This window comes from Parus major, chromosome 14, assembly GCF_001522545.3.
Source record: "Parus major isolate Abel chromosome 14, Parus_major1.1, whole genome shotgun sequence".
In the NCBI taxonomy this organism is placed as follows: domain Eukaryota; kingdom Metazoa; phylum Chordata; class Aves; order Passeriformes; family Paridae; genus Parus; species Parus major.
In genome coordinates this window covers 8678354-8693979 of record NC_031783.1, presented here as the reverse complement: position 1 = coordinate 8693979, position 15626 = coordinate 8678354, and the positions used below count along the sequence as shown (strand labels likewise).

General features: G+C 43.9%; 1 protein-coding gene across 3 annotated transcripts; it reads right to left on the bottom strand.

Moving 5' to 3' along the window:
• Nucleotides 1-1434: 1434 nt before the first annotated feature.
• Nucleotides 1435-15620, bottom strand: REXO5 (RNA exonuclease 5). Of its 3 annotated transcripts, none has more exons than XR_001524087.2 (19): nt 15454-15620; nt 13676-13797; nt 12692-12818; nt 11737-11821; nt 11132-11281; nt 10897-10985; nt 9985-10100; nt 9087-9225; nt 8470-8564; nt 7031-7133; nt 6305-6441; nt 5882-5990; nt 5432-5542; nt 5172-5309; nt 4652-4744; nt 3973-4192; nt 3265-3517; nt 2615-2724; nt 1435-1667 (listed from the first exon to the last, which is right to left on the bottom strand). XR_001524087.2 is itself a non-coding variant. In XM_015642653.1 (19 exons), exons 1-19 carry the CDS (start codon nt 15568-15570, stop codon nt 1598-1600), a joined length of 2325 nt encoding a protein of 774 aa, XP_015498139.1. In that variant the 5' UTR covers nt 15571-15620; the 3' UTR covers nt 1435-1597. The 3 variants fall into 3 exon arrangements, 2 of the variants coding, with proteins under 2 accessions (XP_015498139.1, XP_015498140.1); XM_015642653.1 differs by having other exon boundaries at nt 3265-3458; XM_015642654.1 differs by having other exon boundaries at nt 1448-1667; nt 3265-3458; nt 13676-13813.
• Between the last annotated feature and the right edge of the window lie 6 nt (nt 15621-15626).

Below are 15626 nucleotides of genomic sequence, written 5' to 3'. Positions count from 1 at the left end.
GATTCTTGCTAGTTTTATTTGTCATGTGAGTTTCTCAAGCAGGACTCCTGGATGCTCACTAAATCCCATCTAGTCCTGGCAGGGAGGTGACCACATCATTTTTAAGTGTGTGGAAGGAAAACTAGCTGGTTTTTTTCAGCTTTGCAGTGCTGGTGTCTGCCACAAGGAGATGCTGGATGTGAACAACGTGAAGAGGAGGGAATCTCAGAGAGGGATGAGTACTGGGGTCAGTCTGCCCTTCACTCCCTGAGCTCCCAGTGTCTGCTGGACTGGCTCCCTTTCACTTTCTGTAGTAGCACTGATGTTATTGCTTATGCCAGCTTGCAACAGCTGCAGCCAAAGGAATGCCAGGCTCACTTGGAGTGGCCAAAGTACCTTTGTGTGAGAAAAATGCCGTATTCGTCTTGAATAATAGATTTAATTTTCAGGTGGCTTTCAGTAGTCAGTAATGACACTGACATGAGCATCTCCTGCCTGCTCGCTGCTGCTTCTGGGCTTGTGCTGAACTTTCCTTTCTTCTGCTTTCCTGTATTTGTGCCTGCTCCTCCATACAGCCACTCCCAAATCCCAACACAAGGACACAGCCCAGCCAGCCCAGTGAACTTGGGGTTGGAAAGTAGGAGGGTGTAAATATTCCATCAGCTGTATTTAATAATTTCTAGAATGATAACTATTTCAACTTTATCTTGGCCTATTCCAGCTCCACATGAAAAAATCCCTCATCTTATGGTCAAACCTTTTAACAAACATTTCCTTTTAATGTCTCAAATTTTTTTTCTGAGTGCCTAAAATGCTCCTAAGCATCTTTGTGCTTGGAAATTCTGTATGTTAACAGGAGATGCTCAAGCAGTCTCTATTTCAAGTGGCAGTGGCTGCAGAAGACAGGTCTGGAGCTGTCAGGCTGCAGATCACCTCATCCAGCTTCCAGCTCCCTTTTGACAGCGATGCTGTGCAAAGTCCACACAGCCATGTGCTTTCCTTAAAACATCCCTTGCCCCTCCCACAGCTGCATGGAAACTTTTTGCGTGTGAGGGGAGGGTGGGGGTGGTCAGGGAAGGAGGAGAAAGCCGAGATTGTCCAAGAGGTATGAATCACTGATTCCTCTTTTCCATGGACTTGAGTACGGCACTTTCCCAGAAAGGAGGCAGCGACTCCAGTTCAGGAGTTGGCGCTGCAGTTCCAGAAATCCACACAATCCCTGGGGTAGCTGTTAACTGCTGAGCAGCTGCTGCAGGTTCTGCACCGCCCTGGCTGGCTGGTTCATGGCCTGGGATGGTCCAGGGGCGATGCCCCAGCCGGTACCTTGGTCTCCAGCAAGGAATGACATCCACAGGCCAATCCTGCCCGGCTCCTGTGGAGCACTGCTTTGGTTTGCCCTGCCTAAGCACCTGCCTGGCTCAACCTTCCCACAGCAAGAAGGGTTAATGGAAAAAGTTTTGTGTTTTAAGACACTTTGAATGGCTTTTATTTTTAGATGTTGTAGAAGATACAGAGTGAAAGCCTATTGTTCTTCTGGTAAGAGATCTTTACAAAGACATCAATATTTAAAGTAATTAAAAATATCTTAACAAAAGACTTTGCTTAAAAACTTGGCAGTTTAACAAGCACTCCTCCCTTCATCATCTTTTATTCCCATCAGACCAAGGCCAGATTGTGATCCATTTGTGCTGCAACACAAACAAGAGGTGTGTTAGTTCTGCTCAGTTCAGCCTTCATGCACATAACTCTGCTGGGCTGGCAGTAAGAAGCCTGTAACCCCATGGGTCAACATTCTTTTTCCACCCCACAATTATTTGGCATCCTTTTTAATCAAGAAGTCTTCTCTGAGCTGTTGGTCCTCAGGGAAACAGTAATACAAGAGATTCACACTTGGCAAGAAATCTCTTCCCAGCCTGAGATGGAGCTCCCTCTCCTTTGCTTAGGAAAGATTGAACCTCTCTGGTTAATAATTAAACAGTGAGATTGTGGCAGTTCAGGCCCAGGGGCTGAAATGCAGGAAGCCCACTCCAGCTGGAAGTATCCCTGATAGAAGTACTGCAGTCCAACTCAAATGCATGACTTGCTCCTTCTTATAAAAGCTGAAGGACTCAGTGAACAAATTTGTGTTTTCTCATTTTTGTCCATCACATGAGAATAAGGCCATGAACCATCTCTTTGATCAGCTGTGGCTGAAGCACATTGTGGGGTACCACAACACAACTACTGGTAGGTGAGGCCTTGGCTGCAGTAATTGGGTGGTTTTAGAAACCAAATCCTGGCAAAAATCCTGCCTGCTGTGGAAACTCTGCTTGATTCTCATGGCCACATAAAATTTCTGTCATTGTCAATGGGGATGAAATGTCCTCTGAGGGAGGTGGCTGAACTGATAAGATCTGTACAATTAATGAACACTGTGGACCCTCAGATACATGAGCTGTGACTCAGGCCTGCTTTGTGTGCAGAACTTATGGCTGAGGTTTTATTGGCCCAACATGAAAGATTAAGCTCAGCAGCTTCTTCAGCCTCTCTCTTGGGCTTTCTCTTCCTTGTGCAGGGCTTTAATTTTTAGTAGATCGAGATAAAAATACTTGGCTCTGTTTTTCTTTGGTTCTTTGCAAAATAGGTAGGAAGTTACCTGTTCACTCCAGGAAAGAGAACAACACACAGGGTGTTACTTTGCAGGCTTCTATAAAGCTTTTTGATATGGTTGTCTAACTTCTTCACCTTTTTCCTTAGATCCTGCTCCTGCATAAGAGAACAGAAGCATTCAAATCCTCCATTCATCAGCAATTGTACTTCTAAGTGTGTGGGGAGGCTGACCTGTGGGATGGCCCAGGTGAAAGCAGCAGTGATGCTGCTCCTGCCTGGCACTTGGCAGTGCACTGGCCCAGCTGCAGAACCACAGGCCCTGCTCAAATGGCACCACAGTAAAAATGAGAGCTGCATCTCCATCCCTCAACTAGAGCTCTTCTTTCCTGTGCAGCCCCACAGCCACTCACCTCTCCCTGTGACTCTTGTCAGCTCTCCAGTGCCAGGCTTCAGCTCCTGGGCAGCACCACCCACTGCCCTGTGCAGCTAAATGGTTTGAACATTATGCAGTGCCCTGCAAACATCCCCTTATCTCGTGTGGAATTACCTCTCAAAGTGCTCTATGGAAACTGATCCTTTGTTCCAGCACAAGGAGACCCTTCTGTCACAAGCAGCTCAAAGTTACCACTGCAGGTTCCCAGGGCAGTCCCTGGGACTCACTAATTGCAATAAACATCAGCAGAGCCTCACACTCACAGAGTCAGACAGCTGCTCCATTTTCTCGTAGAAGATATGTTTTCCTTGTTTCCCATTGCTGTGATTCATTTGCCAAATCCACCTCCAGAGGTGACCTGGAGCAAGGGCATTCCTGCTTCTTAGCTTGCTACCCTTCATGGTCCATCCATTTATAGCTTCAAGGGCATCCACAGCACTCTGGGTTTTCTGGAATTCTGAAATGCATAGAGAAGGGAACATGCTTTGGCAATGCTGTTCCTGCCCTCCTTGGCACCTACAAGACAGAGCTAAAGGTGTAGAGCTGGAGAGAGAGGAGAAACAAATCACTGCAGCAAGCAGATCCTCACCTTGCTACAGATAAACATCAGACTAGAAATGCCAGTTGGCTGCAGCAGTACTCACCGAGCTGTTCTCACCTTTCAGAGGTGATTACTGGTCTGGGTGAAGCTGCACAGTAGCCACCCCTCCCTCCCATGGAAGTACTGGAGCCCATTAGCTACCCTAACATTTTCAAAGTAAATGTTTGGAGTTTTTTTAAGCAGGTATTTTTTCCTCTTAAATATTTAGCTGTAAAGTGCTCCTCTAAACACTATGTGCTTTCACTGGAGCATTTTAAATACCATCCTTACCTATGTTTCAGCAGCTCTTGCTGTGCCTGTGCAAAGTCCCAAGGGCTGCTGAATGAGCTTATTTGAAGGAAATATGCAGGCTGTGTGTGAAGCTACTTACTGAGGAAACAGCAGTTCCTGTGCTTTCCACTCTGAAGATCCTTTGGCAGGAACAGTGTTTCCAGGTCTTTCAACTGGCTGAATTCTTCTTGCAAGTCTGTCTCTGTTAATGACTTCTTTAGACCAGCCACATAAATCACACCTTCATTTTCTACATCCAGTTCTAATTCCTTAATCAGAACATTGCAGTCCAGCATTGCTGCAGTGACTGGTCTCTGGACCTGGGGTGGATGCAGCAGGAATAAAAAGCACGTGAGCCCAAACTGCTCTGTGCTCTGATCTTCTATTTTAAAGTGTTTTTCTCCCATTACCAAAAGTAGGCAGGTTATTTTCCATCACTTGAAATAAATACGACTAATGAAGGCCAAGTTAATTAGTCATGATAAAGGGACACTATAAAACTACAATGCCATACTCTGTATAGCCCTGTTACTTGGATCTGCCTTTTCAAGATGCAGCTGGAGGTCAGAATGTTTTCTGACTCCCTTCTGCTGACAGGCAGAAAGGGAAAAAAGAGGGATCCAGCCTTTTCCTTTCTGCCAGTGGCCCTAAATTGTGCAGGGACAGGGAGATTGTAACAGCACAAACAGCCAGCATTTGCCCAGACACACTGCTGTGATGTTACAGATGTGTTGGAGGCTGTGCCTGGGCTGAACACAACTTTTGTTGTTTGTCTTTACCTTAATGCAGGATCCTGCTACCTCAGCTCCATTCAGGCTTTCCACAGCAAGCTGGGCAGCTTCCAGCACTTCATACTGGATACAGACATATGGCTTGAAATAGAAGAGTAAGATACTTCAGGTTTACCAATGAGACACATTAGCCCTCCCTTTTTAAAAAGTCAGGGGGTAAATATGTAACACTCCACATACTCTAGCTGTTTAAAACCCTCTTCAATTAATACTACCCTTTCTTTTTCTCCTTTGGCTGTTAAAGGCCTCAACATATCGGTTCTCTTTAGAAGGACAAAAACCACCTCAGCTTCCCCAGTGTTTCAAGTCCTCTGAGCAGCACATGAGCTGCACTTGTTATTGTGTGGGGCAGCTTTTTAGGCACCCTGAATGATCATTGTTGATGACTTCAACTACCACAAAAAAAACTCCAAACAGAATAACTGGTATTTCTTTGGTTCTAATCCATACCTTCCAAGAGTTTACTCAGACCTTCCAGGCCTGTCAGCAACCTTTGAGTGCTCCTCACCTGGAATGTTTCAGTTACCACTGTAAGGGACTGGATTGGTCCACACCTCCCAAATTCCTTCTTCACAGACTTCATGCAAAAGTTTTCGTCAAAAGGACCTGCGTAAATTGTCAGCATGTCAGTCAGCTTGCTTCTCACCTGTTGGAACACAGATTAGAGAAGGCACTTCACAAAGCAAAGGAACTAACTAGTCAGTGCCTCTGATAAATCACATGTCTACAAGCTCAGCATGAAAACTATTCTCAAACAAAAAATAATACCTTTTCATAAAGTCCAGCATGAAGGTGAGATGCAAGATACTCTGGACCCAAACTGAACCCAATGATACTGAATTTGGACAGAGGAACATCTTCCAAGGCTCTCTGAAGAATCTGGAGGGACAAGAGCACACAAGGCTCAAAGAGGTACAAGACAATTGTACTGCAGAGGATGAGAAACAAGGGTATTGAATTTAACTCCCAACTTTAATTTTCATTATTGTCCAAGAAAGCCCTCAGGCAGAAATTCTTCTGGGGTGAGTCAGGAGAGGATGCAGAGGATCAAAGCTCATTTCCGAAATGCTCAAGTGGATTTAGCTAACCTGGTATTAACACTATTGCTAACAGTACTGTCAGTCAGCTTTTAAAATAGGACTCATCTACCCACTCCCAGAACAAGAACAACTTTGAACTATTTTGATGCTTAGACCAACCCACTCTAAGTCCATTCACCTGTTTGTTTGAAGTGCTCAGGTTACTCTGACACAGGCCAGAAGAGTCTAATCCCTGTCTGCCCAAAAGGAGGGGTTTTTGGCCAGTCTCCTGCAGACAATCTAAAAAACTATCAGAGAGAAGTACACTGTGAATCACAATACTTTTCAATATGGGGAATAAAAACTTTCAAGAAACGCTTGTCAGAGAATTACAATTCATGTAAGAAATTTGAAAGAATATTCTTGTCCAAAACATCAAAAGAAGCCTAGGAAATACTCTGTGAAATTTAAGATGAAACTGCTTAAAGTTTTTCAGCACTATGCTGCAATTATTTGTGTCTGTCTGAAGATCCTGATGGCTTCTGAAAAACATAAGGCACTTGTTTGATTTTACTGAGGATTCAACTGAAGGAAAAACATACATATTTGAGAATCTTATTACCATGGTTTGGAAAATGGTGGAGGCTCACTCAGCTGTTTCTGGAACCCACATCCTTGTGGCTGTAGAGCAGCTTTGTTCTGTGAGACCTCAGCCAGTTTTTCAGCTGTCAGAAGCATCTCCAAGTTTAGTTCTGCTACCTTGGGGAAGGAAGAAGATTATTAGCTGGCTTTCATCTCATCAGCTAATTGTAACTGACCAAAAAGCCTGTGCTTTCCCTGTGAGTCACATAGGCACACTCCAGCAGTGGAGAAACATGGGCATTAATTTCTTGCCTTATTATTTTCTGTTGTCATTTTCGAGCATGCAGCGCTCACAGCATCAACAGGCAATCATCTCCAAGAAAGTTCTCTCCGAAATCAACAACACAAGGGACTCATAAAACCAGCTGAATCACTACCATAACACACAAGGTCTCTCCTTTCATCTAAAAAAATTACAGCCATTCCTGCAGGCTGGAAGTGTCTCCATCCTTCTTTACCCAGTGCCCTCTTCAGGATCAGCAGCAATGCTGGCTGATGTGAGTACTGAACACTGGTAGTGCCCAGATTATTCAGGTACCTGGGTATAGGCTGGAAGTAACAAGCTGTCAAAACTGGGCCCTCTATCATAGCTCCATTTTCTCTTTTAAATCAACAGGAGGATGGGCAGGAGTGAAGTTTTTTCGTTGAAAACACAATAACATTATGTTCCATATTTTAGGACAGAAATCTTAATTAGATATAATACCTTTGTTGGTCCTTGCTCAATGAAGAATTGAGCTAATTCCAATGCAGCTCTAGCATCTTCTGTAGGATCATGCCCAAGTTTCTGTTCACACTGGATCTCCTTCCTAGGGCATCAAAATTAGGTGTACAGGCAGGTTATCTTGTTTTTCCACACTGACAAATATCCTGTCTTTTCTAAACTGGGTCCTTTTTGGGTAAAAGAGCTTTCCCCTCTCCAAAAAGGATTTAAGTTCTGTGCAGCAGCATTCTTGTGAAATATTCCCAAAAGATACTGCAAGAAATGTTTTTGCAATGTTGAGCAGAATGGTTTATGGAATTTACACAATCACAGAATCACCAGTTCGAGATCATTGAACACCTTAACTAAACTATGACACTGAGTACCACATCCAGCCTTTTTTTAAACACATCCAGGGATGGTGACTCCACCACCTCTCCAGGCAGACCATTGCAATACTTTGTCACTCTTTCTGCAAAATCTTCTTCCTAATATCCAACCTATACTTCCCTTGGCACAGCTTAGTCTGTCTCCTCTTGTTCTGTCAGCTGCTGCCTGGAGAAAGAGACCGACTCCCACCTGCCCACAAACACTTCTCAGGTAGCTGCAGAGAGTGATGAGGTCACCCCTGAGTCTCCCTTTTCTCCAGGCTGAACAACCCCAGCTCCCTCAGCCATTCCTCACAGGGTTTGTGTTCCCAGCCCCTCACCAGCCTCGTTGCCTCCTCTGGATGTGCTCAGGTGTCTCAAGGTCCTTTCCAAACTGAGGGGCCCAGAACTGGACACAGCCCTCGAGGTGTGGCCTCACCAGTGCCAAGTACAGGGGAAATTTGACAGAAGCAGTGCTAATACTTGCTATTCTGATACATGACTACTTTTAAATTTTACTTCTTTCTTGACCAATGGCTCAACTCACAATTTGCACACAGGGAGGAAGGCAACTTCCAGTTCAGTGAAGTTTGGCACTGCAGAGCACTGCCATTCACTGTGAGTATGGGGAGAACTATCTCACTAAGATATTATCCAGCAGTAGCTGATGCACTGAGAAATATGATTTAAGTCAGAAGATCAGACTTTCATGCATTAACCTTTCTTTCTTGCCAACTGAAACAGCTCTCATCTGTGTGAGCCAAAGTGCCTCTGTTGTTCTACAATTCAATACACCTCTACAGCCCTGCAGGAAGGCGAGTTTTGCTGGGACTCAAATCTGGTTGGGTCACAACATTCCTGCTTGCTCAAAGACAAGCCCATTTATTATGCTCCCTGATGTTTCAAGCAGACACTAAATTCCTTTTTACCGTGTCTTACTCGCACAACCTGCTCCTTTCTTTTGAATCTTAGTAACTAAATAATAATTCTGATACTATTAGTGGCACAGTAAGACCCTATGACCCACCATGACAGTTTCTAATCTTTCCCATGACAGTACAGTAATAATCTTACCCTAAAACAGCTTTGGCTAGAAATTTCAGCTTAAATCTTCGACCTTCACTTCTGGCAAAAAGCAGTGAAGTATCAATAACACTGGGGTGGATCATCTGGAGGAGAAAAATCATTCCCTGTTTAGTTTAAGAACAGCAGACATACAGAACTGGACAGTAACTCCACAATTTTTTGTGCCTCTGCCTTTTAATTTCAGCTGCCAGATACCTCATCCACAAGACAGCAAAATGAAACAAGTCCAACTCTCCTTTCTACTTCCCACTCCAGTGGGAAGATCTAGATTGGGTTAGAAAGATTAATTATGATTCAAGCATTTTAGATTGGTTAAATTACCCACTGAAAGGACTTCAGTTCTCCCCATGACAGAGCTACCAGAAGCATCTGGCTGAAGCAGAGGGGTAAAGCTGCAGTTGCAACAACATCTGTGTCTGGACAGACTTTTGGTTCTGAACAGCCCCTTGCAAATTTTATAACTGTAATGAGAGTTCTTGACCTTTAAATCCTTACAGATAGGGTTATTCATAATAAATAGCAATTAACAAGTGTTTGCTAATAAAAAGAGCAATTGTTAAAGAGTGTCCAGGTGTGAAATGTATAACTCTTAAAAACATACTCACTTCCAAAGCCTGAAGATCAGAATTTAAAGAATGACCCACCAACACTGCATCATGGGGAAGCATTTTTTTTAGCCTGGTTTGGATGTCTGACAGTCTTGTCTTCACTGGAAGAAGCATCTTCTTTGTGATTCCTGAGAATCTTCAAAACAAAAGTTGAGTGAGTTAAAAGCAGCACATTGGCAACACTGTGTGCTGGAAAATATTACAAGCAGGTCCTATAAAACATGAACTTGGTGTAGCAAATCACAGAATGCTATTTACTGTTTTCTGTTCCAACATCAGAGGATATACTGCAGCTAAACTGCTAAGAGTGCTACCACGTCTGCTTCAAAAGTTTATTTCTCCCAGGTATTCTTAAGTGATGCAGTTGGCATCAGACAGCACAGGTAAAGAACTACTGGAAGTCTGATGGTGAAGGGAGATGTTTCCAAGTAACCCGAGGGGACTGGGACATCACAACCTCGATAAAACCAGGTGAAGTTTTGAAGAAGACAAGCCTTGAGTTTTGCCTGCTTTTGTTATAATCCTGAGCCTCACCCTAAAGGTGTGTACAAGCTCTATGCATTTTTTACATATGAGTAAATTTAGCTATGGACTCCATCTTATTTTACAACCAGTAGTGAAGAGTAACTTGTACCGTGCATCATTAATTTGTAACAGAACTTTCCCATGGACACTGCAGAAGGGCAGTGGTTCTGCCTGGTAGCCCCATGCAGATTGTACACATAATGTTGGTCACTTTAGTAACACAGCATGAACTGTATTCTTAACACTGAAAGAAATGCAGCAGACATCTGTGCAAACCAAGGGGTTTCTGAAAGGTCCTATGTAACAGGCTGAATTTGAAAGGGCAGCAGCTCAGAAAGACAAAGAGATAAGAAAGGTTTGTGCAAGTGACCTGGTGCGGTAGTTCACCACTGTGCTCTCAGGTTTGACCAGCTCATTCAGGAGGCACTGACCCTGTGCATCCACCAAAGACACACGGATGACTTCATTCCCTTTTGCAGTCAGGCACTGTCAGGAAGAAGCAGAGGCAGTTGTTGAATCAGCAAGATGCTGCCACTCAAAATCCTTAGCTAACATCAGCTTTGGCTGCAGCAGCATCACTGTGAAGGAGTTCCCTGACCTAGAGATGTACCACTCACAGCTGGTGGGTTTATACGCTCCTGTGCTTCATTTCAATTGTTAAATGTGCACTGTAAGCACAGCAAACACCCAGGCAAGCATGGCACAGAAAAACCTTGTAAAGAAGTGCTGATTTCACAGAATCAGTCTGTGCTCTGCACTGCACAAGTGCCACTGACAGCACCAGCCCCAGAGACATTGTACAATTTAAAGGCAGAGCCCAGGCTGTATCAATAGTTAATGCTGGTGCCAAACAGGCATCTCTGCAAGGATAAAACTGCCCTAAAGGAGGACTCTTCACCACAGCAGCTGCCAGAGGAACTGTGACAGCTAAAGGAAAGATGTGTGACAGGGAAGCATCTTTCCTTTCCCAAACCTTGGAGGTTTGGAATTTCTGAGGAGGAATTTCACAGCAGTCTCATGGGTTATTGCAGCATTGCTGACAGGCCTGGCAGATCCAGCTGCTGCTCTGGGACTCCACAGAACTGAGCTCTCTGCTGAGGATATTATTTCTGTCTTGTTGCCAGAACCACTGCTGCATTAGCACTGGTACCATCAAGGAAGGGACTGGCAGCAGATATCAAGACCTCAGAAGTGGTTTCACAAATACAGAGTGCTTGGCTCACTTGGGAGCAGCTGGTAGGAGCTGACTCTGTTTTGTAAGGCCACACACACTGAGTTTTACCATTTCACAATCCAGACCAAAGAGAGGGCTGCTGTCTGTCCTCTGCTCATCACACTCTGTGGAGATGTAGCCTTTGCATCCAGGGGAACCTGGAGGGAAAACACACCCAGGAATAAGAAAAATAACTTTCTCCTACAACTCATCTTATATGACAAACTGTATCACTAAACTGTCAAAATTAAAAACAACCCCCAACACAACAAAACAACTAAACAGCCCTCACTCATAAACTGACCTTCTATGGGATAATCATTTCTTTTCTGCTCTTCTAAAGTTAGAGTATAGCTTGTAAGGCCTTTTTTTTTTTCTCCATATCTCTGAATGATGGGATCACATTGCAAGTCTGAGCTTTTAACAATGCATTCACTGCTGGTGGAAGTCAAACCTGTAAAATACAGAAGAATCTGTCAAGCTCAGTTTCTGCATCAGATCAACACTTAAAGGCTGCACCATTCCAAATTACTACCTGGCACAACAGACTGGAGAGAGGGTCAGAGAAAAAGACACACAGTCTTCTTAGCTCAAACCTAATTTCTATCTCTGTCTCTTTGATTAGATACATCTTAGAATAAAATAATCACAAAATGGGTAGTAAAGCAGCAGGGATTTGGATTAAATACGTTAAAACCTTTTCCTGGTTTTACATCCACTTTGACAATCTGCCCCACATGAATTATTGAGCTAGTCAGGATAAGAAATCTCATGGTTTAAGCCATTGTATGTGTTCCAAACAAGTTTACCATGGCAGAACACTGGGATTGCAGAGGATGCAAAATCATAAACTTCTGTTCAAAGTGAGTCACTCTCTTGAAAGATACAATACAAACCCAAACAAAATACCTTGTGGAGTGTTTTGAGGTTTCAGGTTTGTTCTTTCTCCATACAGGCTGACTGGGAAGTTATCGGAAGGTGCTAGTGTGAATCTCTGAAAAAAGAAAATGTGAAAACATGTTAGTTACTTTGAACAACAGACAGAAGTAACAAGCAAATGAGGAGTTTATTGATCCCCAAACCACCCAAATTCAAAGGAAGATGGATAAAGAAATAGTGGAAAAACATTTGGTGTTTTATCAAGTAGAAAACCCAACACAAACCACACCTGTTCCAACGAGGGATGATACAAGATTCTTTGTACTACAGGACAGATTTGCCTTGCCTGATATAATCAAGAAGGCAAATCTCAAGACCTTCTTTGATAGAAACTAAAGCCAGTTCCAGTCTTTCCAGTTAAGTTGTGATTTACATTTGCTGCAGTTCAGAAAGAACTCTCTAGAAGCTTGAATTCAAGTCCTTTCTTTCTATCTTCCTTCAAAAATGTTGCTTATAAGTCAGAAGATTAAAACAATTATTTAAATAATCTTTTTGGGAAATGGGAGAAATGTGACAAAGTGCAAATAATAAAAGTGGTATTTTTCAACCAGTGGGACTAGCATAACTCTATTGAGACCCTCCTCACTCAGAGTAAATTCCAAATTATTGAAATTAATCCTTGATATTTATAATCTAATTGGCATCCTGTAGGTACAGGATATGTAACAGTCAGAGGACTGAAACATCAATGAACATTTCACCTGGTAAGGCTTCAAAGACACATGTCTTGAAATCCTGTTCCTAATATCAAAGTCCCACTCCTTTGTTCTGAGCTGACAACTGCTGCAAACAGATCCTTCCACTTGCTGTCAAGGATGGCCACATCCTTGGGAATGGCAGTAATTCCACTGCAGCCATTAGCCCTGGGATGTGGTTTCAGGACTGAAAGAAGTTTAGAAGACAGCGATGCAGTCTGGGGACTTACGTGCCGGAACACTTTCCTGAGGTGCTTGAACTGTAAATAGAATCTGTAGAAATGGAGTTGGCTCATTTCATGTAGAACAACAACCACAACCCCAGCCAGGTGGCTTTGGTGATAAATATGGCACCAGCTGCAGTTAAAAAAGAGCAATAATTAAAAAAAAACAAACCCAAAACATAAAAATCAAAGCAAAACAATTATCTATCAAACACTCTTTAAAAAAAGTTGGAACCAGCCCAGCTTTTAAGTCAGTAAATGGCAAAGTGCCAAATTACTTTATTAAGAAGAGGCTTTATAGCTTATCTCAAACAGCCACATATTTCTGGAAGCAACAGAATACAGCAGACAAAGTGTTATTGCAAATTTCTGCTCCATACCATTTCAAGACACGTATACCTCATTCATGTGCATCAGAATGTGAATATACCAGCAACTTCAACTGTAGTGATGCAGTCTGGTGAATTAATGCATCAAAATAAGTTTCACAAAATAATTTTCTACTCACTATTAAAATCTAAAGTGGGATATTTTCTGCTTTGAGTTTCATTTGAAGATTCATTTTTGCCATTCAAGGTTATAAGCCCTTGAGAAGTGGCCCAGTGAAAGGAAAAAGTGACTAAAATATGTTTTTTCTAAAATGCTCTAGAGCACTCTGTTTCAATTATATCTAACATGAAATGCATTAATATTTGTGTTAATATTTTAACAGGGTATTTTGTTTCTCAGTGTGTGGAGCTTCTTCAGTTCCACAGCAGTCATTTAGTTTTTCAAAACTGCATGAAACAAAACTATGGAATGGTAGGATTTCAGCCAGAAGAGGAATTCTGCTTTCTGGCCAAGTCTAACAACAACTGTATCTGCACAATCCAGGCTGCTGGTTATGGCAACTCCACGGCAAGCATTCCAAAGCATGGCCAATATTCCTTTAGGAATGTCTGCACACCAGGGGAGAACACGAGACCAGGCTGATTGCAGCTGTGGATGTACCTGGGCTGTGCTGCACTGTGGCATTTCCCCAGAGCTGCATATTTCAGCAGCTCATACAGGTGGTCCTGGCTGATTTCGGAGTCCTCGCCAAGCAGAGCTGCTGACAAATGACACGACTTTTCCTGTGAAAGGGAAAAGCTGGTAAAGAGAACTTTCATGTAATCACACCAGTCCATGAAAAAAGAAGGAAAAAGAAACTATTTGGATACATCCAGCTACATTTAAAGTAACTCTTCCATTCTTTATAAACACAAGTTTCATTTCAGATCCCATTTTAGTATTACATTTAATCAAGGTTTCAGTAACCCAGGTACTTAAACTTCAGAGAATCATCTAATAAAAATTAACATAAGATGTATGCAGTAAGGAGACAATTGACATGCAACACAATATCCTGGTCTCTCAACCCTGTCCCCCACTTGCTCCTGTAGAGCTTTAAACATTTCTACAAGTGTTACATACAGCCACTTCACACCATGTGAGGTTTTCTCTATCTACAGTGTGGGATCTGCTCTGCCAGAAGGGTTTGCTGACCCCTGCAGGGAAAAATGCTTCAGTAAAATCCAAGGAAGCTGCAGAAAGCAAGCACTGAGGAGATGAGGTGGGGACTGTGCCACACAGTTCTACATAGGAGTTCTTTAAGCCTAGATGCACAAATTCTTCTAAAGGCTAATTAGCAAGTAAATGTGGCATTTTGGTGACCTCCACTGATCAGACGTTCTGTTCCAAAGAACTCCTGTAAAAATTTTCAAGATACTCTTTTCATAGGTGATAAAAAGACATCAAGGCATACAGGGGGAAAAACACCACACACTAGAGAATGTAAAACCTCACAGCATGAATAACCACTGGAAGTTCTTTTCCCCTGCACACTAACAAGCCATGTGCTCAGTAATTTGGACAGAGCCTGCCCACATGGGACTGAGCTGGTGTGCTCTTCAAGACATTTGTCAGTGGGTAAGGAAGCTAAAGAGAGGTTCCAGTGTTTAAGAATCATCTGGCAATAATAGCACAGGCTGGTGTAATTGCTAGTGCCACATCTCTCATGCTGAGACAAGTAATGACACCGTTGTTTTCACTACGGCCTAATTAAAGCTTTGCAGAAAAACCCACACAAAAAGCAGAGGTTTTGATTCACCAAGGAGGGGGTACTGCCAACCACGGGAATTTGTCTCTAACCGGGTACAAACAGGCCCGATCTCACAGGCTGGACACACCAACTCCTGTGCCATGGGCACTGACCCAGTGTGCCCTGGGTGAGGTGGGGCTGCTCTGCATCCTCCAGGGGTGCGTGTGCTGAGCACACACAACACTCCTTTCAAGATCTGCTTTGTTTACGAGAGTATATTGGAGAACGTATTTATTTTTTAAACAAAAATTCTTAAATGTTATGCGGAGCACTCCAAATGAGTTATTTTCCGCATCTCTTGCAGCACAATCCAAGCCATCAACAGGCTCCCCAGGGCAGCGGCCAAGGCCCCAAACCTGCGAAGGTTCGAGAAGCGTTTGGACAATGCTCTCAGGCACACGGTGGGTGTGTGTCTGTGCTGGGGTGTCCTGTGCAGGGCCAAGAGTTGGACTCGAGGAGCCCTGTGGATCAACTCAGGACATTCTATGATGCTACCTGCAGGCACTGGCTGTATCCAACCCCTGCCGGTGTACACGGCTTTGCTGAGCTCCCAGCACCCCAACGCGGGACACAGCAACACCGCCGACAAGCGGCCGCAAGGGCAGCACGGCCCGCACCGGGCTCCTCACACCGGGCGCTCGGCTCTCACCTCGCGGCCCAGGCCCGGGCCGCCGCCATCTGCTTTCCGCCTCTTCCGCGCCGCCCGCGGCCCCTCCGCGGCTTCGCCGGGCCGCTTGCGCCCATTGAGGCACAGCCCCTTCGCCATGGCCCGCACGGGAGCGGCGGGGTCAGGCGGCCCCTCACGGCCCGGCGCAGCCCTGC

What these genes read in the sequence shown, in the direction of transcription:
- REXO5 (XM_015642653.1), bottom strand. Translation starts at nt 15,570, where the DNA reads ATGGCGAAGGGGCTGTGCCTCAATGGGCGCAAGCGGCCCGGCGAAGCC. An exon ending in AAATGATTATCCCATAGAAG is followed by an intron (nt 10,986 to 11,131) that starts GTCAGTTTATGA and finishes TTTTCCCTCCAG; the next exon opens with GTTCCCCTGGATGCAAAGGC. An exon ending in TTGAGCAAGGACCAACAAAG is followed by an intron (nt 6,442 to 7,030) that starts GTATTATATCTA and finishes TCCTTCCCCAAG; the next exon opens with GTAGCAGAACTAAACTTGGA.